This window comes from Notothenia rossii (assembly GCF_949606895.1).
Source record: "Notothenia rossii genome assembly, chromosome: 2".
Lineage (NCBI taxonomy): Eukaryota > Metazoa > Chordata > Actinopteri > Perciformes > Nototheniidae > Notothenia > Notothenia rossii.
This window is the reverse complement of record NC_136904.1, coordinates 93073877-93097935: the sequence shown is the minus strand read 5'-3', so window position 1 is coordinate 93097935 and position 24059 is coordinate 93073877. Positions and strand designations below refer to the sequence as shown.

The 24059-nt window shown below is 41.9% G+C and overlaps 1 protein-coding gene across 2 annotated transcripts in view; it reads left to right on the top strand.

Annotated features, from left to right (window-relative positions):
• kdm6a (lysine (K)-specific demethylase 6A) overlaps positions 1–23699 on the top strand; it is a 59460-nt gene extending 35761 nt beyond the window's left edge. Inside the window, exons 7-15 of one of the 2 annotated variants that reach the window (XM_079663605.1) lie at positions 4577–4631; positions 7787–7821; positions 9886–9979; positions 12643–12769; positions 14953–15051; positions 17566–17785; positions 19571–19708; positions 23303–23383; positions 23478–23689. In XM_079663605.1, the coding sequence (XP_079519731.1) occupies positions 4577–4631; positions 7787–7821; positions 9886–9979; positions 12643–12769; positions 14953–15051; positions 17566–17785; positions 19571–19708; positions 23303–23383; positions 23478–23648 (1020 nt within the window). In that variant the 3' untranslated portion in view covers positions 23649–23689. Of the gene's footprint in view, positions 1–4576; positions 4632–7786; positions 7822–9885; positions 9980–12642; positions 12770–14952; positions 15052–17565; positions 17786–19570; positions 19709–23302; positions 23384–23477 lie in introns of both variants that reach the window. The other variant, XM_079663606.1, reaches the window with a different exon arrangement.
• The last annotated feature ends 360 nt before the right edge of the window (positions 23700–24059 follow it).

Here is a 24059-nt window from a genome sequence, read left to right as displayed (position 1 = left end):
GAGGGAAGGAAGGAAGGAGGGAGGGAGGAATGCCAAGCTGACAATCCTACTGCATTATCTGCCTGGTGGCAAGTGTGAAAGACAAGGACGGGAAGGATAGCAGATCTACAGAAGGATGTGCTTGAAATATAGGTAATGCATTCTCTGCGTGTGTGTGCTGTGACATTTAGGCATGATGTTCATAGCATACAAGGAGTCTATTTTAAGTGGTGTGTGTGTGCGTGTGTGTGTGTGTGTGTGTGTGTGTGTGTGTGTGTGTGTGTGTGTGTGTGTGCCCCTTCTGCCTATTGATATGTGGCTTGAAGCGATTGTGTTTCTTCTTCTTCTCTGAAATGTTCTGCAGGACAGTCTGTTCTCTGCCTCTGAGCTGCATTCACTCTTGTGTGCACTTTGCAGGATGTGATGCAGAGCTGTGAGTTTTTTACTGACCCAGATGGAGAGAGAATGTGTGTGTGTGTGTGTGTGTGTGTGTGTGTGTGTGTGTGTGTGTGTGTGTGTGTGTGTGTGTGTGTGTGTGTGTGTGTGTGTGTGTGTGTGTGTGTGTGTGTGTGTGTGTGTGTGTGTGTGTGTGTGTGTGTGTGTGTGTGTGTGTGTGTGTGTGTGTGTGTGTGTGTGTGTGTGTGTGTGTGTGTGTGTGTGTGTGTGTGTGTGTGTGTGTGTGTGTCGCTGCAGCTTCTATTAGCTGCAACACAACCAGTCACCTTGGATCCACCTGAGCACTCCTGTTGCACATTAACAGGAGCAGACACCTCACTAGGACTTTAACATCTTCCACGATGCGTTAACATTTCATTTAAATGTGTGGTTTTCAAATCGCAGGACTCACAATATTTTGTTAACGGTTAAATATATGTTACGGTAGGATCTGGATGGATTCGTTACTTACTTCGTCTTTTTCTGAAATCGTGCAGACCGATTGTCCTCAGGTGTTTTGTGTCTAAATCGGCTCTGCACACTTTAAGTGCACCTAAATGTAACACGAGGTTAGACATGAGGTGTCTTATAGATATGTCAACATTAGAGCTGCTACGATTAATCAACTTAACAATTAGTTTATTGACAGAAAAACATATTTTTTAAAGTGCGAAAATATAAGAAACTGATCTCAAATTGTCAGGCTTTTCTGTTTTATATCATCAAAGTGAATATCTTTTTGTGTTTGACTGACACAAGATATTTAAAGATATCACGTGAGACGGACATTTTTAGCCTTTTTCTGGCATTTCCTGGATTACAATTCATCGCTTCAGACCAGGGGTCGGAGCATTTGTCAAAAATAAATCGACTAATAATGAATAAAATGAACACATTTGTTGCCATAGTAATTTATGCACTAACTACATTACTACTTGTACTACAAGATTTGAATCATCAGTTCTTCCTCATTTCCTCAATTGATCATATTTGGTTTATTAAAATAATGATATTGTGGTCATTGTTAGAAAATGACTGCTATTGTGCCTTCCTGTCATCAGGAGTTAGAAATGTAATGGCTTTAGATTAGATCCTTCATTCTCCTGCTGGGACATTTCCCGATAGCCAATACCTTTATATTCTCTACTCTTCACTTACTTGTCAGCATAGGTCGGCATTGATGTACAGAGCCGACTGAAGACCTTGTTTATATGGGCATCATATTGAGAGGTGCAGTGACGCGTCCTAAAACCAGGAAGTAAGCCGCTGGTTCCCTCGACAGAAAGCAATGGGATTTCTCCACAGGGTTTTGGAAAATAGCTGGAAATAAGATCTGGAAAACAAACCTGTTTGATAAATGCACGTTTTGTTCAGCCGGATAATCTCCACATGTCTACCCTACTTTTATAATGTTCTAATCATAAATGTAATCGATAGATTATAAAAGGGTTTTAGGATGCGTCACTGCACCACTAGAAGCCAACTCCATCGATCAAGCTGGCTGAAACGTTCTCTCCCTCTTCTTCTCATGCTCCCTGTTAGGGATGTCCCGATCAGCCTTTTTTGCTTCCGATTCCGATCCTTTGATTTTGACAATTTGCCGATACCGATTTTTCCCGATCCGATCTTTATGCAATGCATTAAAAGAGAAAAAAAGCATTCAAGTTTTCCCTTAAGGTTATTTTTTTATTTAAATTGGATATTCTATCCAACATGGATATAGCTTCTTTCTTTCCCAGCAGCATTGGATCAGTTCAGTTGTGCAGCATTGGATCAAAACAAAATAAAGCTTATCAGTACTCGTTAGCTTACTGCTACAATTAGACACTGCGCCCACTCTGTTGCCAGATTTGAGAGAAATAAGCAGGTCTATGAAAACAAGCCCCAAAGAAGCAACACATACATGATGTTCTGTCATTTGAAACCAAAACTAAGGCCTCAGGATGACTTTAAGACTTGAACATGGGCATTTTTGTTTTGTAACATTGAATAAAAAAAATAAAAAAAATAAGATCCCCGATTTCCCCCCCCCCCCGATTCCGATCTTTTGAAAATCACGTGATCGGCTCCGATCCCCGATCAGGTGATCGGGACATCTCTACTCCCTGTCACTCTCCTTTAACTGCTCCGGTGACTTTCTTTTATTTGAAGATTGTTTTTTGCCCGGCGCTTGTCCGGTTACCGCTGGTATTAAAAACATTTTGGCGAATGGTTAGGTGACGCTAAAGTCTGTAGTGAAGGAGCACGCTCCCGCTCAGCCAACAACAACCACCGCCTCACGAAACGCTGTGTAGCGTTAATAAAAGAAACACTTTAACTAAATTGCTTGTCAAAATACCAACACCAATACCACAGGACAATCCTTTTTTTTAAAGCAATATTTTTAGTGGCCCGAGCGGAAAGTACGTTATGCTGCCCGGGGGGTCTAAATAGGGCTTCCGGGCCATTTATAATGTGGAGCCCTGCTTAAGACAGTCTTCCTGCTCTACCCGGTCAGGCGCTTGTTGGAGTATCTTTATCTGCTCTGCACATTTCTGATGCAACACTTTGGAACTCTGCGCTGTCTTTCCTAAACAAGGACCATGCATACAAGTACATCATCGTTTCTGCAAGATTTAGCTTTCCATCAGCAGCTCCTGTGGTCAGAGTCATGGTGACTAACTCCCATGAAATGCTCTGGGATCTCCTCCTCATTTCTTTATACATCCCAGCAAAGTGAATATCTTTGGCTTTTTGGCGGAACATTTAAAAGCAACACCTTGGACTTTTAGAAACTGAGACCTTTTGACTTCATCAGATCAGGTGCTTGTAGGAGTATCTTCTGATGCACTACAATGAAACATGAGGTCAGAATACTGTCCGCTCAGCACCATGTGAGCATTAGCGCTGCAACGATTGGTCAATAATCGATACGTGGATAGACTGACAAATAATATTTAGATCAAACATACATTTTTTTAAGTAATGAGTGTTAAAAAAAGCTGTTTAACGACCTCAAATTCCTGCGTTTCTCAGTTTACTTCATATTAAATGAGTAACCTTTTGGCTTGGATTGACAAAATAAGATATTTAAAGACATCAGCTTGGACTTTGGGAACTAATATGGACGTTTTTCACTATTTCTTGACATTTCTAGAGAAGTATTAATGGATGATGGCAATAGCTGTTCATTGCAACTCTAGCCAACATATGGAGGAAGTCATAGAGTTGTATCGCAGCTTGAAAGTTGGGTCAGGAGAGGAACGAGTCTTAGATATATATTTAGTTGTATTTGCACGTAGTTGGCACATACAGTATGTTTCGTGTTTTTGCTGTTGTGCCACGTGTATTGTTGACATTAATGTTGAGTGTTTCTTTTAGTTTTTGTTCTGTTGTGCAGAATGCTTTGGCAATACTTTGTTTAAAATGTGCTCATGCCAATAAAGCCCCTTTGTGTTGTATTATGATGTGAGCTGGTCGAAGCCACGCCTTCACAGCCTCTGCAGACATCTGTTCTACCCGGCAACTGTGCTCATGTCACACGTTGGGATTCAGTTTGAGGAGTGTGTCGCCTGATTTGACTCGAGGAAGGAGAGAGGGATGATTGTTGCAGAGGAGAATGTTTAAGGTTTCTTAGTCTCCTAATGTTACGTTAAGCCGGTTTCATTCATGGTAGGAAACAGCTGATTTCTCTGCAAGCGTCACGGCAGTCAGCAGGAATTAAGTGATGCTTATTTTGATCCTGATGTCACTTTTATTTGACTATTAGTAACAGGAACATGCAGACAGTGGATTATTATAGAAGCTGCTTAATGAACCTAACATGTATTGAAATGGAAATATGGATAAGTGCAATATCCAAATTGCAGTAAGCGCAATGTTTGATAAATATTAAATATGTGAACATGTATGAATGAAGTATTGTTGAACTACGGAGAAGTCCAGGTTTAATACAAACTTAATACTTATTAGATTCTTATAGAGCTTTTCCTAATGCTCAAAGATGCTTAAAAAAAATGTGTAAAACTAAATTGATCTGTATTTTTAATGTGAATAATGTTTTCAAAAGTCATCAATCCCTCTTATATTGCCAAATCTTATCTTCAAATTGTGCAATCCAAGTCAAAGTCTACATTTCTGGTTCTGGTTTTATAATAAAATCCTTTTTTCTTCTTCTCTGCAGCATTTCCAGCTGGCTTTGATCGACTCCAACCTCTGCACTTTGTCCAAAGCTGAAAGTAAGAACAATCGGTTATAATTACCTCATGCTGCTGCTCTGTAATGCAATAAGAGATGTGATGCAGCGGCCTGTCAGCTGTTAATCACACACACACACACACACGCGCACACACACACACACACACACACACACACACACACACACACACACACACACACACACACACACACACACACACACACACACACACACACACACACACACACACACACACACACACACACACACACACACACACTAGCTAAAGGAGGCTAATGTTGGGCTATAAAGGAACTACAGCACGGTCACATGACTTCACGTCACCACCGCTAAGCTAAAGGTGGCTAATGTTGGGCTATAAAGGAACTACAGCACGGTCACATGACTTCACGTCACCACCGCTAAGCTAAAGGTGGCTAATGTTGGGCTATAAAGGAACTACAGCACGGTCACATGACTTCACGTCACCACCGCTAAGCTAAAGGAGGCTAATGTTGGGCTATAAAGGAACTACAGCACGGTCACATGACTTCACGTCACCACCACTAAGCTAAAGGAGGCTAATGTTGGGCTATAAAGGAACTACAGCACGGTCACATGACTTCACGTCACCACCGCTAAGCTAAAGGAGGCTAATGTTGGGCGTGATGGCGTTTAGTCGTCTCATTTAGACAGTTGTTAGCAACCGCTGTTTTAAATTCAACAGTGGGGTATTTACTGACATATTTGATATATATATCGTAGAACTAAATCTCTTCAGCTTGAGGTAACCACAGACCTTATTTCAAGCAGACAACCAAAAACACATTCAGTAAACCATAACGCTGCGGAAACAAAAGATAAGACTTCAAGGTGGAAACTTTTAATGGGAATAAATGGAAATGTTCACCCCTTTGCAACCCAAGATCTGACTGATAAACAACACAAACAACCTCGAACAGCTCTCCAACCAAAGGGAGGAGGGGGAGTTCTACACACACACACACACACACACACACACACACACACACACACACACACACACACACACACACACACACACACACACACACACACACAGAAAAGGGCACAGGAATATTTCTGAAGAACAGTTTCTCCTCTCCGTTCCCCTGCTGACTCGAACAGAAAGTGGAGTTGCCAAGGAGACTGTATGTGGAGAGAGAACTGAAACACACACACACACACACACACACACACACACACACACACACACACACACACACACACACACACACACACACACACACACACACACACACACACACACACACACACACACACACACACACACACACACTCTGGGGATGCTGTCCTACTCCCCCTCCCATCTGCGCTCCATACTGTGTGCAACCTGTTCTCACTGAGCTCCATAGGGTGATATAATGTCCTGGATCTTTTCAGACCCTCTTTCTTGACCTGTTTATCTCCTAATTTACACATGCATGTTATATATTCTACAATGTGCACATTTTTTATTAAACTTCTTACGTTAAGACAAATATTTTGACAATTTGTTCTCTTTTTTATGGGCCATTCTTACTCTCCCTTCTTATGCTTATATACATTTCTTTACTTTTGTTATATTTTAGTCTAAATGGAGCGACTATAATATCCAGGATGCTTTAGACCAGTGGTTCCCAACCTGGGGGGCGCGCCCCCCTTGGGGGCCGGGGCGCCAAAGATCGCAGGGGGGGCGCCAGACCTCAGATCATTTGAGGCAAAATATCATATTTAGACTTTTTTTTTTTTTTTTTACTTTTTTTTTTTTTTTTTTTACATATAATTGTAAAGCAATACATGATTGTCACTAAAAGCCTTGTTTCTACATTACAATAAAATATAAAAAATAATTGATGAATTCATTTTAATAAAAATTCAAGTTAGTAGCTATTAAAGGCATAAAAAGACAGAAATGTATAATTCTTTCTTTAATATAAATGTTCCTTTTGCCCGTGAAGTGTCAAAACCAGGCTTTTCTGGATAAACGCATTTTTAATTGCCCATTCCGGTTTCAGATTATTTGTCTCAGTTGCTCCGATCAGATCGGTCTCCTCCATTTTGTAGATTATTTACGACTTTTCAATCCACATAAACACATCGGCAAAATCCGTCTTACTTTGAGCATGTGTTTTAAACAGTTTAATCCCTTTGTGAATTGGTTCCACTTGCGCCGTCCTTTCATTTCTTCATACAGCGGGAATCCAAATGAATTAATCCTGAGTCCAATAACCATCAGTCACTCCAATAGAGCTCCTTAGTTACGCTTTCATGCTCCTTTAACAAAATATTTCACATTCATACAGTTTGTGGGGGCTCTTGGGAAAAAAGGTTGGGAACCCCTGCTTTAGACCACATGTGTCAAACTCGAGGCCCGGGGGCCAAATCAGGCCCTTGGTGGATTTAATTTCGGCCCTCAGGATAATTTCTAATTCCTATTAGATCTGGCCCTCCGGTATATTGCTCTCACCCCTTCACTCCATCCTGAGGGTCTCCTCAGCTCAGAGTCTGAGCCCAAACATTGATGACCTTGCACCCAAGATGAGATGCCAAGTATCTGAGCTAGCATCACAGAGCAGCACACTGAGTCTAATGGATGTTTCCTTCTGCACTTTCTCTCTCACGACAACAGGGCATGTTTGGTTTCTCTTTGAGGGGAATAGTTTTGTTGAAGCTGTTGTTGGCCTGTGGGAAAATGTACTCATAAGAACTGACTCTGGAAAAGCTGCAGATAGAGCCATAAGAAATGAATCAACTGATTATTTAATGTTTAATGTTGTTTTTATAGGCAATCATTTAAGCTTTGTTAGTTCCAGGTTTAATATATGCAATAAGTTCATTTCAATAAGTTCTGCAATAAATATTGAACCAGTCCGGCCCTCCACTAGTACATATTTAAATGTTGGCCCACTGTGCATTTGAGTTTGACCCCCCTGCTGTAGACCCTCTTTCTTGACTTATCGTAATCTTTACAGATTTATGTTATATAATGTGTACGTTTCTACTTAACTTATGTCTTTATGAATATTTGTACAATTATTTATATTTTCCTAAGACATGTTTACTCTTCCTACTTCTTGTGTTTTGTTATATTTTAGTCTAAATGAACCAAACCAAATTCCCGCAGGATAAATAAAGTTTTCTAATTCCTTTCTTTCTTCTGCTTTTCCTCCACAGTTCAGTTCCACATTGCTCATTTGTATGAGATCCAGGTAAGCAATCCTTATTTGACAAATTCTGTTTTAAATGGGGTGCAGTTTATTGTCGTAACACTCAATGAACAACCTGTGATATTCAGTCTTTATTGCAGACCGCCCTTGAGGTCAAATCGGAAACAAAATCTAATTTGTTCAACAGTTTTGTTATTGGCTCTTTTTAAAAACACATTTAAGCTAATAAAATGACCACCTATGTGTTGTGTTGTATCAACATCAACATCAACACAATTGAGTGTTAACACATAGCTTCCCATTCTCAAGCTGATTTGAATGTAATAATACACACAAGTCCCAGTAACAAAAAAAAGAAACATCGAATTATGTTTTAAGATTTAAATGAATAAGCCAGACTTGGGTGGAGCTGAAACCTGAAACACTCAAGACTTTGACAGAAGAAGTTCAGCACTGGTTCAAGCTTCTTAGTCCTCAGTCCTTATTACTTGAGTGGAGTTAAGTTGATGATTTATACATTTGATCATATCCGTGTTTGTCGTCTGTCTGCAGGACGATCATTAGGCAGGAAGGAGCCTCTCAGAGAGCCTCATTTATGTCCCTGAGTGTCTGTGTTTACCCTGAGGTGTCTTTATGGTGGGCAGACAGGAAGGTGTGTGTGTGTGTGTGTGTGTGTGTGTGTGTGTGTGTGTGTGTGTGTGTGTGTGTGTGTGTGTGTGTGTGTGTGTGTGTGTGTGTGTGTGTGTGTGTGTGTGTGTGTGTGTGTGTGTGTGTGTGTGTGTGTGTGTGTGTGTGTGTGTGTGTGTGTGTGTGTGTGTGTGTGTGTGTGTGTGTGTGTGTGTGTGTGTGTGTGTGCTGATAAGGGAAACATTCAGCCTCCTTGCACACACACACACCCTCCTCCACACACGGGTTCAGAACCAAGGTCAATAAGGTCGGAGAGTAAAGCAAACACTGAGCAGGAATCAGGTTTCCCCAAAGCGCCGTGATGACGTTTAGCCGTCTCATTTAGACACTTGTGAGCAACCTCCATTTTTTAATTCACAAGTGGATTGACGTATTTTATGTCATAGAACAAAACTTTGAAATCTCTTCAGCTTGTGTCAACACCAAACTTTATGTCAGGCTAACGACAAAACACACATTCAGAGAACCTGAGTTGTTATCGAGGGCCAGTCAGCAGCTGTTTCTAATATGAGGAACCGTTTTCAGATTGGAAACGTGTGACATAAGGACAGAATGGTTTGTGAATGTATGAACTACTCTGTGTATAAGTATAGAGGCAGCTAGAAGGTTATTTTCCAACACACACACACTTTCCTCACCTCCAGACTACATCAGGTTCCCCAAAGCACAAAGCACCGTCATGACGTGGGGGATTTACCGATGTATTTTATGTCGTAGAACAACATTTTAAAATCTCTTCAGTTCGTGCTCAACAACAAAAAACACATTCAGAAAACCTTTGACTTCAAGAACATTGGACAGGAAGTGCTAACATGCTGACTCAGTCCTGGGTTTTAGGACTCGTTCTCGGACAACTTTATGATATGTAATATAGAGAACTACGTGAATACAAGAGCTCAAAGTATAATGTCTGAGGAAACTGAAGATACGAGTTGTGGTGCAACATTTTGGGAAACTTTAAATGGGAATGTTCAACCCTTTGCAAACCTAGATTTAGATGATCAACGACACGAATGACCTCCAACCAAAGGGAGGAGGGGGTGTTCCCCACACACACACACACACACACACACACACACACACACACACACACACACACACACACACACACACACACACACACACACACACACACACACACACACACACACACACACACACACACACACACACACACACACACACACACACACACACACACTTAACCCCACCAGACGTGTTGAGTCTGGCCTGTCCTCTTCTTTGCTGACCCTCCCCCGTGTGTGTGTGTGTGTGTGTTGGTCATTACGAGTGTGAGGAGGTCTTAAGACTCTTTGTGTCTGTCCAGAAAGAACCATAAAACTCTAGCCCTGCTGCTGTCTGGCTCTAAACTCTGCGTCTCTTCTCCTTTTGTTTTGTTTGACTCTTTCCTCTCTGCAGAAGAAATACAGAGCGGCGAAAGAAGCGTATGAAAGTCTCTTGCAGACGGAGAACCTTCCTGCACAGGTGAAGGCGACCTCTCTGCAACAACTGGGTGAGTTTCCTCCACTCTTATTGGCTAATACTCTCCCCCTGCACATGTGGAGCTGTGTGTGTATGACACATATTACTGTTTCACTGTTTAGGGATTGCATTATGCTGTGTTGTGGATTTAAGGTCGTCACGTGGTCCAATGGAGATTTATTTCCACTGTGTGTGTGTGTGTGTGTGTGTGTGTGTGTGTGTGTGTGTGTGTGTGTGTGTGTGTGTGTGTGTGTGTGTGTGTGTGTGTGTGTGTGTGTGTGTGTGTGTGTGTGTGTGTGTGTGTGTGTGTGTGTGTGTGTGTGTGTGTGTGTGTGTGTGTGTGTGTGTGGCAATCAGAGCATTGTGTTCTGCTGTTCCCTTCCCCCACACTGTGCAGACACACACAAGTACTCAAGTGCAAAATGATGTTGTGTTTGTTAACTCGTGAATATTTTGCTCTTATATTTGATGCGACAGAAACATGTTATTTTTTACACACACTGCAATTGTTATGTGTTTTTCCGTGATTCAACATGTAGTCAAATATAGATGTAGCCTCACGCTTATCTGCATTGTGCACACATGCAGGCGTTGAACACTTTGTATTGACATTCTAAAATGAGCTGCATAGCATTTAAACATTTGAATGTAAAGAAATGAAATAAACATGAAAAAATAAATGAAACGTTGAACTTTTTTAGCACTAAGAAGGCGGTCATGACAGTCCCGTAGCAATGGAGGGTTGATTTGTATTTCCTCTTCACAATCCACTCTCCGTAATGAAAAGACTTCATATTTCTCGAGGTGTGTTTCAGCCTTTAAACGTTTACAATGCTTTCAGCTCCCGTGCAGTCTGATTTCGTGATGCACGCTGCAGACGAAGTGTCAGATACGTCTGTTATTCAGAGGAAACAAGTAGTTTTTCAGAGTCACATACAACTCGAATGTAATCCCCTAGATCGACAGTTCTGTGTTTTTATTGTGTTGCATTGCGGGAAATGATTGAGCGCCATTTTGTACCAGTTTTCAAGTATGATGAAGCTCCAATGAACCTGCGTTTAATTGTTTATCAGAGGTTCATTTCTTTTAGTTTTCATATTGGAAATGTGTGGAATTGAGACAGAACGCTTTGCTTTTGTGTGAACGCATCACCCACTCTTTATATAAGTAGTAGGTTATAAGTATAGGAGGCGGCTCGAAGGTTATCTTCAAACACACACACTCATTTTCCTGTGCAAACGCCAGAGAGATTTCCATTTGTGTAGATGCCGCCCCTCCCTCTCCTCACCCGCTCTCTCCCATTTCTAACAATCATTCCCAGTTCAGTTTGCAGAGGTTGTCATGGCGACCTGTGTAGCTTGCCACAGGTGTAAAGGAGAAGAAATGGCGGGGGGGGGGGGGGTGTTTTTGTGCTGTAAATTGCTGTAAATTGCCCATTGCTGCACAGTGTGTGTTTTTCTGCACCCGTAGAAGAGGAGGGAGGAGTTGTTTAGGAAGGCTCGATCGGAGAGCTTTGAAGTGTGTGTGTGTGTGTGTGTGTGTGTGTGTGTGTGTGTGTGTGTGTGTGTGTGTGTGTGTGTGTGTGTGTGTGTGTGTGTGTGTGTGTGTGTGTGTGTGTGTGTGTGTGTGTGTGTGTGTGTGTGTGTGTGTGTGTGTGTGTGTGTGTGTGTGTGTGTGTGTGTGTGTGTGTGTGTGTGTGTGACTCCCCCTCCTCCATTTGGTTGGAGAGCTGTTCGAGGTTGTTTGTGTTGTTTATCAGTCAGATCTTGGGTTGCAAAGGGGTGAACATTTCCATTTATTCCCATTGAAAGTTTCCACCTTGAAGTCTTATCTTTTGTTTCCGCAGCGTTATGGTTTACTGAATGTGTTTTTGGTTGTCTGCTTGAAATAAGGTCTGTGGTTACCTCAAGCTGAAGAGATTTAGTTCTACGATATATATGAAATATGTCAGTAAATACCCCACTGGTGAATTTAAAACAGCGGTTGCTAACAAGTGTCTAAATGAGACGACTAAACGCCATCACGCCCAACATTAGCCTCCTTTAGCTTAGCGGTGGGGACGTGAAGTCATGTGACCGTGCTGTAGTTCCTTTATAGCCCAACATTAGCCTCCTTTAGCTTAGCGGTGGGGACGTGAAGTCATGTGACCGTGCTGTAGTTCCTTTATAGCCCAGCATTAGCCTCCTTTAGCTTAGCGGTGGTGACGTGAAGTCATGTGACCGTGCTGTAGTTCCTTTATAGCCCAACATTAGCCTCCTTTAGCTTAGCGGTGGTGACGTGAAGTCATGTGACCGTGCTGTAGTTCCTTTATAGCCCAACATTAGCCTCCTTTAGCTTAGCGGTGGAGACGTGAAGTCATGTGACCGTGCTGTAGTTCCTTTATAGCCCAACATTAGCCTCCTTTAGCTTAGCGGTGGAGACGTGAAGTCATGTGACCGTGCTGTAGTTCCTTTATAGCCTAACGTTAGCTTAAGTGTTGTTAATACGTGGAGATTATTCTGCGTGTGATTGGCTTTTTGTGGAGGGAATCAGGGATGTGCTCACTTCAGTGTAGGCCTTCTAAAATACATATCTGCACCACTCTACATCTTCTGCTCCGTACGTCGGTGCCACTTTAGGTGCAGGAGCAAAGCCAGAAGTTTTGTAAGAAGTGTTTTGATTATATCCATGTCTTCCTTGCCTCTGCTCCCGCAGGTTGGATGCATCACACGGTGGAGACGCTGGGGGATAAAGGCACCAAGGACAGCTATGCCATCCAGTGTCTGCAGAAGTCTCTAGAAGCAGACCCAAACTCCGGACAGTCCTGGTACTTTCTCGGCAGGTAAGAACAAACACGGGCTCGATACCATAATACTTTAATGGTCAGATCAAGTCTCATGTGTAACATAAACAGACACATATCAAGACACAGTACATAAACTGAGAGAAAAAGCTGCTCAAAGAGCCTTCAGCGTGCATCTGATCTGGAATCAGCTCTGTGTTTACTGAGAGGACTGACTGGAGCACAGAGGATGCTTCAGTCTGACTTTATTGAATCTCCATTAGATGGTAGCAGTTCATAGTCTCTGTTAAAACATGCTTTGGGTCCCAGATGATGTTGTTCGACAGCCTCACAGGTTATTATGGTACGCCGAGTCAGAATGTCTCTGACAGGGTGACCAACAATCTTTGAGCAGATTTTTAACAGGTGGAGCAGTTTTGATTTGAGTCGAATAGACAAAAGAAAGTGTGTGTGTGTGTGTGTGTGTGTGTGTGTGTGTGTGTGTGTGTGTGTGTGTGTGTGTGTGTGTGTGTGTGTGTGTGTGTGTGTGTGTGTGTGTGTGTGTGTGTGTGTGTGTGTGTGTGTGTGTGTGTGTGTGTGTGTGTGTGTGTGTGTGTGTGTGTGTGTGTGTGTGTGTGTGTGTGTGTGTGTGTGTGTGTGTGTGTGTGTGTGTGTGTGTGTGTGTGTGTGTGTGTGTGTCAGGGCTGGTCTGTTACCTGTCCAGATTACACTGTTTGTTAAACCTACCATCTGCCACTGATCATATCTTGGCTATATGAGCTGTTATTGGTGTTCAGTGATTGCTTCCAGCCAAACACAAGTTCTCCTTTTCCTGCGCCGTTTGAATCTGGTTTCTCCCGAGGGTTAAATAACAGACTGAATGCATTGGAGCAGACACAAGCCATGCTGTCCCTTAAGGTGTTAGCTAGCCTACATCCTGGTTATTAAAACGCTGCATGACAGTGTCGTTGTGTTTTCCCTTTTTTACACTGCACATGTAGTTTTACCCTTTGTTCAGGGACCCCGCCTTGAGCAATGAGTTATGAATGTGTTTCCTGTCAGAAGCCAAGAAGAAATACGGTCTATTAGGTTTCTAAATGAGACTACTAAAGCTTTAAGATGTCTGTTTATTTTTAACTTGCACATATGTGTCTCCGTGTAACGTCCAAGGCCACTTTCTTCATTTTCATCAAACGGTGCTTAAACATACGTACAATATGGCACTTAGTAGTGAACTTAGGGCTGCACCGTATTGGAAAAAACTGACATTGTGATTTCCCCCCCCTGCGATATGAAAAAGTACAGGAATTGAAGAAAAGACAGTTTTCTTTTGTCCTCAAACCGTCCTTTCTTGAACTTTAATGCTATGTAATTGGTATGTTTCTAACTATATTTAACCGGATGAAGGGTTTTAGTCACGGACGTCTGGATCTTAAGGTATCAGAGCAACAAGCTGAGCTCGGTTAGCAACGCCGAACTGGAGAAACACGTGAAGCTACTTTATTCAGTGTTTTGACCTTTAATCTCCGGGTCCGTCTGCTTTGGAGATTTGATGGTGATCGGTGGTTTGCTGCCACTCACTCAAGTACCCCTGACATGAGGGCCGCGCGAGTTTTCCTTTTGTAGCAAACAGCAAAATAATTGTAACATGACGTGTTTGAGTTAATTTTCCTACTTAATATCACAAGTCCTAAACAAAATTTAAAAAAAAAAAAAAATCGTGCAGCTCTCAGTGAACTAATTGAAAGAATAGATTGTTTTCTTTTCAATTTAAATGTCTGTATGAGCCCAGTAAAGACAATATTTTAGTGATAGTGTTAAATGGTGATAGGATATTGTGTGATATCGACTGCAGGCCCATGAATTTAAGACTTCATGATATTAGATCATGTCTTGAATTGATATAAAATCGTCGTTAAATTACATGTCACTTGCTTTTATCCAAAGCTACTGTGGGCAATCCCCCCAGGAGCAATTTGACATGCAGACTGCAGTGGGACTCAAACTTGCTACCCCCTGATTTGAAGTCCAGCACACTATCCACTGAGCCACAGCCTCCCTAAAATCATAAATGGTATTGTGTCTCTTTTTTACTGCAGTGAGAGTTGCCAAAGAAATGTCGTTTCGTTTCGTCTCATATCCTCTACTCAAACGGCATTGCATTTTCACATGCAAGCGTCACTATGCTTTTTGTCTAAATGCTCTGTTTTTTGTATATCTGAAGTGTTGTTTCTCTCCTCCAGGTGCTACTCCAGTATAGGGAAGGTGCAGGATGCCTTCATCTCTTACCGTCAGTCCATCGATAAGTCAGAGGCCAGCGCTGACACCTGGTGCTCCATAGGGTGAGAACACGTAACAAGTTTATTTCATAGTATATGTATTTGCGCATTTCCACTGCAGGGCCTCGCTCGGCTTAGCACGGTATAGTTAGGCCTTGTTAGGCCTGGCTCACTTTATGCTGCGTTTCCATTATAGTTTAGTAGCTGGGGCAGTAACTATAGTAACGCAGTGTAGGCGGAGCCGTGACGTCATCTTCAATGAGAACCACAAAACCAACATCAGCCGTTAGCTGTTAGCCCTCAGAGCTCACAGCTCTTCATATCTGTTCAGAAACTAGACACAAGTTAAACAAGTCCAAACCACAGAGTGTCTGTGTCATGGAGAATACAGTCGCTGGTTTATTTATGTTGTTGTGAATGTAGACGGTTGGAGCATATACTGCGTTAGCTTAGCCAAGCTCCATTTAGAAAACACACATTAGGTTGTTCGCCTGCCGTCTGTCTGCAGACTTGTCAAAGCATTAATTCATGGTTTTTACTAACCGGTATCAGTATGTTGTTACTTCGGCATCATTTTGAAACGTGTATTACAATTAAATCACAGTCAAATATGTTCATCTTGTTGTAGTTGTAGCCCCCTGGCCAGCGATTCTCTCTGACCAATCAGCAGTCGAGAGTGTTTATGTCACTAGTGGGGCATATTCGTCCCGGTTGTTCGCCCGGTAAGAACCTCGATTTTGGAGGGCCAGAAAAAAGGTGAAAAATAGCCCTGAGCCGGAGCCACCCCGAGTGGAATGAATGCACCGGCCAATTACCTGAGCAAGTTAGATGCTGCGTATCACAGTGCACTGAGATTTATCACAAACTGTAAAGCACTTACGCATCACTGTACCCTGCATACCAAGGAGGTTTTGCCATCACTTCCTGTACGGAGGCTCAGTCACTGGTACTTTTTCATTTACAAAGCCATGTTGGATAAAGTACCATCTTATATCTGCTCCCTGATCTCTCGGCAAATTGAAAGTACTTATTGCCTGAGATCTCATGCTGTGGTTTTATTAAATGTGCCAAGTGCTAGGACTGTCTTAGGGAAGAAAGCTTTTAGATGAGCAGCTCCACTAACTTGGAACAGTCTGCAAAAATAATGGAAAATGACCAAGCTGGTACCACTACATGTTTTTAAAGCTCGGTTGGATGCTCCACAGTCAGATGCTGTTGGTACCTGTACATGTGGATAGATATGTAAATTGTAATCCCTGTATATGTTGCTGTATGATGTCCTTTTGTTGTTCTGTTGTTTATGTCTTCATGTGGAACCTACTGCTGCAGGTCTCCCTTGAAAAAGAGATCATTGATCTCAATGGGATTTCACCTGGATAAATAAAGGTTTTGAATTGAATTTAGTGGAAAAGCAACAAAAAAACGGGCCAGGCTTGGCTCGGCACCCTTAAACCGTGCTACGCGCTGCGGTGGAAATGCACCATAAGTGGCTTTTCTTTGATCAATTGCAAAGTTGCTAACGTCTTTATAAGTGCTGGAAGATTTCAATATCCTGGAGAGGAGAGGGTCTAATCACACATTATCTACTGGACAACAACTATTTGATCATCAAGGCTTGTAGATTTAGAATATAGTTGTTCCTGCGCTAGGGCAGGGGTTCCCAAAGTGGGGGTCGCGAGATAATTACAAAATAAAAATGGAAAATTCTAAAAAATATATATATAATTTTTTTAAATAATTTTTTTTAAACTATTATTAATAATAACGTTTGCATAGACATTTTCAGGGGCGGACTAGCCATATTTATAATTTCCCCGCAACGAGGCTCCCGCGAGAGTGTGGAAAACTGAAATTGATTCACTAGCACCCCCCCCCCCCAAGCTGCCGTTAGAATAAAGATAAAACAGCACATGTGGTCCAATGCACCACGGAAATCCGCTCTAGACAACATACCGGTCGTCTGTATTTATTGAGCCAGGTGTTTGTGGCTTTTTCATACAGAAATGGGTCATACAGTGTAAAAATATTATTAAAAAAAGCCAATATACAGGAAATGACGGACCAATGCCAATGAGCAGAGTGGCAATATGTTTCGGAGACTTTCTACCTGCATTTCTTCACCGGTTCCAGCTGATTAAGCTTAACAATGTTTCTCTTGCATAGCTCACCTTAGTCTGTAGATGTTGATTACTTATTTTAAACAGATATGGTATAAAAGTGAGGAAATAATCACAAATATTTGTATATGCGATGCAGGTTTAGCCTCTACAAAGGATGCCTTTACGTTTTCAATGTAGAAGAAAGAGACATGTGACTAGGGGGACTAAATATGTCTGTTATCGGTGAAACACAGCTGATACGGAAAACCCAATGTACTTGTTCAAGGAGGCTGTGTGCTCAGGACGTCACTGGCTATCATGGAGAAACAGAGGACATAGGGAACAGGAAGCAGTATGAGAGGATCTATAGATAGATTCATTAAGGTTGGAGTATGTCCTGTGAGAGTTGGGAGGATACAGCATGATGGGAGCTCTTTAAAGATGGCAGAGACTCACTTCCCCCTCTCGTGTCCTGCAGGGTTCTGTACCAGCAGCAGAACCAGCCTATGGACGCTCTGCAGGCGTATATCTGTGCGGTTCAGCTGGACCACAGCCACGCGGCAGCCTGGATGGACCTGGGCACGCTGTACGAGTCCTGCGGGCAGCCGCACGACGCCATCAAGTGCTACATCAACGCCACGCGGAGCAAAGCCTGCCTCAACACGGCTGCACTCACTCAGAGGATCAAGCTGCTGCAGGTAGGAGCTCTTTGGAGGCTGGGTTCCAGCACCGGGAACAAGGAGATGTGGAGAAACCGAAAGTTTCATGTTAGACATGTATAGCACGGGTCCCAGTATTTGGAAACTGCCGGATGCTAACTCACTTTTTTGGGCAATTTGCACAATTAGCATAAGTTGTGCAATTCTTTATTTAGAAGACGGTTGAGAACATTTCACCAGTTACAAGGAATTACACTTGCCGTTACAGGGAGTAGTAAACAGTTGCAATAAGGGATACATTGAAACCCTCCCCTTCTCATTGTCCTTTTTTGAATGTGCATCTTATACAATGTTCATGGTGTAATAAGTGTTAATGGCTTGATAGCGCATGTGGACAATAACTAAACAATTACTTGGAAGATTTGGTTGTGGGTTATTGAGGAGGCTGAATGCATTTCTGACAGTTTCAGGATCAAAAATGTCAGTTTTAAGTAGAAAGTGGCCATATTTGTACTATCTGTGGGTTTATTTTGACTACCATGAGTAGCTCTGCAACCAATAGATATGTATAACATTTTTGTTCTCAAAATAAATAGGGAATCACTCAAATCCAAATGATCCAGAGCCCCCTAAAACTTCCAAAATTCATCAAACACAGAGTACAGATATGTCCACTTTCCAGTTAAAACTGCCATTTCTGACCTTGAAAATGTAAGAATTAATCTCAGCATCCCCAATAACCTCCATAACCACTCCTAAATTGTCCAAATTGACCAAGCCATTTTCTAACTATTGTCTGCAGAGTCTACAATGCTAATTAAAGGTGGGGTAGGTCATAGCTGCACCCTAAAAAGAGTTAAAGGTGGGGTAGGTAATTTTGGAGAAACCAGCTGGAGTGCGCTAGAATTTGAAAATACACAGCCGGAAAAAATCTGCCTCTTCCTTCAGACTTCCTCACAGAGCCCCTCCTCCAACACACACGAACGCGCACATGACCAATGAGGGCACGAGATCAGTTTGTGCACAGATGGAAGGCTGACAGGCAGGTAGGCCATCCAGTTACTTTAGCCGGCTCAGATGATTGGTCGTGCTTTTTACAGCGCCACGGCTTCCACTGATGACATTTCTTTATGTATTTTTTGTCAAAGCACTTCAGATATTTAATGCTATCAGGATGTTAAGAGCATTCCATGGAATATAAGAAAAAGTGTATCTCGATCCGGTTTCTCAAACTTACCTACCCCACCTTTAATGCAACTTATGCTAATTGTGCAAATTGCCCAACATATGAAAGTTAGAATCCGGCAGTTTGTATGTGCTGGGAACCCGTACTGTACGCGTGTGTGTGTGTGTGTGTGTGTGTGTGTGTGTGTGTGTGTGTGTGTGTGTGTGTGTGTGTGTGTGTGTGTGTGTGTGTGTGTGTGTGTGTGTGTGTGTGTGTGTGTGTGTGTGTGTGTGTGTGTGTGTGTGTGTGTGTGTGTGTGTGTGTGTGTGTGTGTGTGTGTGTGTGTGTGTGTGTGTGTGTGTGTGTGTGTGTGTGTGTGTGTGTGTGTGTGTGTGTGTGTGTGTGTGTGTGTGTGGTGTTTATTGCCAAAGATATCTGCTTTTTTCTCATTTTGATTTCTGACCACTGAGATATGAATACTGATTCATATTGGTGTGTTTTAAACACATTTTTCTCACTTGTAATTGTAAAGCATAACTTCATGGCATTGAACATTTCTGTTGTATTCTGCAAACACTCACCTCTACGTAGTCTCTGTAGTTGGCTTTTTCCTGTCGAGTTCAGCACTAAAAGTTTGTGTCTTACACAATTTCCCCTAGGCTCAGTTGTGTAACCAACAGCCAGGTAGTCTGCAGAATAAGAGTAAAATGCTTCCTAGTATTGAAGAGGCGTGGAGTTTACCCATTCCTGCTGAGCTCACGTCCCGGCAGGGGGCCCTGAGCACTGCACAGGAGCAGGTGAGGCCAGCTCATACCAGACAACACACACACTTTGTAATATTACTGGAACATAACATATATATGAGGACTGATGAAGCTGAGGCCTTGCTCCGATTCGTTCAGAGGTTCTGAGCAAAATGTGGGAAACCTTCTTAAGGAATTGGAGCAAGGCCCATATTATAATAAGAATCTAATTAGTACCAGAGTGTAGTAGTGTGTAGTTGATCTTCATAGAGTGGTGCAGTGATGACATATTGGCATCTCTCTGGTTCTCTCCATTAACAGCCAATGGTATTCCTCCATGTGATTTTGGAATAATACAGACAAAACGCTTTGTGTCAAACAAACTAAAAAAGCTATCGTTGACTAAAGGTGGCTAATGTTGGGCTATAAAGGAACTACAGCACGGTCACATGACTTCACGTCACCACCGCTAAGCTAAAGGAGGCTAATGTTGGGCTATAAAGGAACTACAGCACGGTCACATGACTTCACGTCACCACCGCTAAGCTAAAGGTGGCTAATGTTGGGCTATAAAGGAACTACAGCACGGTCACATGACTTCACGTCACCACCGCTAAGCTAAAGGTGGCTAATGTTGGGCTATAAAGGAACTACAGCACGGTCACATGACTTCACGTCACCACCGCTAAGCTAAAGGTGGCTAATGTTGGGCTATAAAGGAACTACAGCACGGTCACATGACTTCACGTCACCACCGCTAAGCTAAAGGTGGCTAATGTTGGGCTATAAAGGAACTACAGCACGGTCACATGACTTCACGTCACCACCGCTAAGCTAAAGGTGGCTAATGTTGGGCTATAAAGGAACTACAGCACGGTCACATGACTTCACGTCACCATCGCTAAGCTAAAGGTGGCTAATGATGGGCTATAAAGGAACTACCGCCCCGTCACATCACTTCACGTCACCACCGCTAAGCTAAAGGTGGCTAATGATGGGCTATAAAGGAACTACAGCACGGTCACATGACTTCACGTCACCACCGCTAAGCTAAAGGTGGCTAATGTTGGGCTATAAAGGAACTACAGCACGGTCACATGACTTCACGTCACCACCGCTAAGCTAAAGGTGGCTAATGTTGGGCTATAAAGGAACTACAGCACGGTCACATGACTTCACGTCACCACCGCTAAGCTAAAGGTGGCTAATGTTGGGCTATAAAGGAACTACAGCACGGTCACATGACTTCACGTCACCACCGCTAAGCTAAAGGTGGCTAATGTTGGGCTATAAAGGAACTACAGCACGGTCACATGACTTCACGTCACCACCGCTAAGCTAAAGGCGGCTAATGTTGGGCGTGATGACGTTTAGTCGTCTCATTTAGACACTTGTTAGCAACCGCTGTTTTTAAATTCACCAGTGGGGTATTTATTGACGTATTATATATCGATAGAATAAAATAAGTCAGATGTTGTTAACCACAGACCGTATATCAGGATAACAACCAAATACACATTCAGAAAACCATTGACTTCCAGAGCAGGGAAACCAGATGTGCTAAAATGCTAACTTTAGGACTCATTCCTGCACCACTCTATAGAGCCGCTTGATGTTATAAATGCATGCGTTTTGTGTCATTTATTTGACACTGTTGAAGCTACAAGTTAATCATATATAATTGAATTCTTACTAGTGCCCTACCATCAACATATCAGTTGTTTTGGTCCTCTGTTTTCATGCACTTTTGTTTATAATTATCAACGCCATCATCCTCTTTTGGCTCCCAACAACATCCTGCTCATCACCTGCTTGATCTAATCAACAAACAGACATGAGTAACAGAAATGTACTTTTTATAGAATACAGTAACTAGTAAACAACCAAATTATATCTGTAAACAAAATTGTTGTTGCAACCCATCGCAGTTTTGAGAATGTGTAAACAACCAGTCAGCAACATGGTCTGCACGTCCAAACAACCCCGACTAATGCAACTAACTAATGTTGCATTGTGACGGCATGAGTACTCTGATTATCTCTACAATGCATTCAAAAATATAATTGTTTATTATTATTTATATTGTCTAATATTGCAATTGCACATATGAAATCACAATATACATGAGAGTAACACATGCGTCACTTCCGGGCAAAAAGTACAGCTCCGCCCACTTTTGAAAAAAAAAAAAAGCTGTCATTTGAATTCAATACACATTCAGACTTTTTTGCCAATCCGATCAGAAATGTAAGAAAACCGTGGACTTCAAAGAGCCCGATTACGATGGCCAGACAGGCAAACAATTACATGAAATCATTGGAGATCGACGATCGGGCTCGATATATGGTTAAATATAGCAGTAGGCGATCGATGTCCATAGGTGAGAGTAACACCTACGTCACTTTACGGCCCCGCCCACTTTTGGGGGAAACCAACGCTGTCATTTGAATGGCGATCGAGCCTGAAGCCACAGAGCTCCTTTGTTCTTAGAGGAAGTTCAGAAACACGTGAATCTGGATTTGCTTTAATGTTTGAGGAGCAAAGAACGACACGGCAGCTTTTTGGAATGATAAATCAATTATTTTCCGCGTCGCTCATGAGAGTAACAGCTGGAGAAAATTACAGCCTCGCCTACTGATTTTAATGTAACCATATATCGAGTCCGCTCGTCGATATCAAATGATTTCATGTAATTGTTTGCCTGACTGGCCATCGTAACCGGGCTCTTTGAAGATCCACATCCTCAACGTTTTTTTTTTAAATGTCTGATCTGATTGGCAAAAACTTCAGAATTTGTATTGACCGCCATTCAAATGTGTTGGTTTCCCCCAAAAGTGGGCGGGGCCGTAATTTTCGCCCGGAAGTGACGCATATGTTACTCATCTATTAGAGGGAATCTTTTTAAATTATTCAATAATACAAAATATTAGACTAATAAATATTTAATATTATTTAATAATAATTGGAATATTTGTTTAATTTTTTTGTATTATTAAAAATACATTTAAAGGATTTTATTATTAATTTACGTTTAAAAAACCTATTTAATTGTTTATCATTTATTATTAAATATTTCAACAAATATTGCAATTGCAATATTTGAAATCGCAATGTTAGAGGAAATATATATATATTTTTTAACATTATTTTTTATCATTTAATAATACAAAATAATAGATACATAATTATTTAATATTATTAAACAATAATTTGAATATTTATTTAATTGTTTTGTATTATTACAAATTAATTTAAAGGATTTTATTGTTAATTAAAATTTTTGCCGTGGCTCTTCAGCAAATTGCAAATATAATTACGGCCATTTAAATATCACATTGGACAACAGTGATACTTTTTTCTGTGCAGCCCTAATTAAGACCTTAACCAACACCTCTTAATTGGATTAAGGTGATAACACTAACCGTATTAATCAGAGTATTGTGATAATGCAACATTTGAAGACACACATTGCTGTTCAAATATATTCATCATTTTGCAGAACAGTTTTAAACCTGTCTGACGCTGTTTGAAACACCACTTGAGAGCAAATCTGAAAAGTAGTTTGCATAAGGAGGGAGGTTGTTGTTGTTGTTGTTGTTGTTGTGAGTCCATTGGTCCTCACTATGTGTGTCTGTTGTGGCTTTAAAGGCCTGTAAAGCAGAGGAAAGTAATCACACAGACCCTCAGGCCAGTCCAGCGAAGAGGAAACGGACCTCCAGCCCGGCTAAGGTGCAGATGAAACTCTAAACAATGATATTCTGCACCATGATTGAGAAGTGGAGCCATGATTTCAGACGTTGTGTTGTCTCTCTTTCTCTCTCAGGGTGCTGGAGAGTCGCTGGAAAGCATAAACACCCAGCAGCAGCAGATCCCCAGCTGGTACCTGACGCCACAGAAGCTCCAGGTAGGACACATCCCTAGTTTAGATGTGTGCAATACATGGGCGTCGCAGCCATTGTATGAGGGTGGGACAAGTCCCCCCCTCTTAAAATGATTAGTTTAGACCCCCCCCACTTTTACTATGTGGAAAATCCGTGAATCCACTCGTCTCTCTCTGTAGAGCGGCTTGTCAGTGCTTCATTATCAAATCCATTCCACTTGCTTATTGTGAGAATGCCCAAATCAATGAAACTCCGTCCCATGCTTCATGCTCAGAGGAGAGAGAAGTTCTGCTCTCAGCCTCTCTGTATATTCATGAGAGGAAACAACGGGTCCTCCATCCCATCATTAAACCATCAAACCCCCAGACCATTTAAAGTCCACCGTTTACTTCCTTTGCCTCCTGAAATGTGGACCCTTAACATACGTCTCTGTTCAACACATACAAGACTAAAAATACAATTCAACAGAGCAAAAGGCAATCAGAGTATAATACTCCTGTCGCGTTTGAATCACTTGTGCAGCC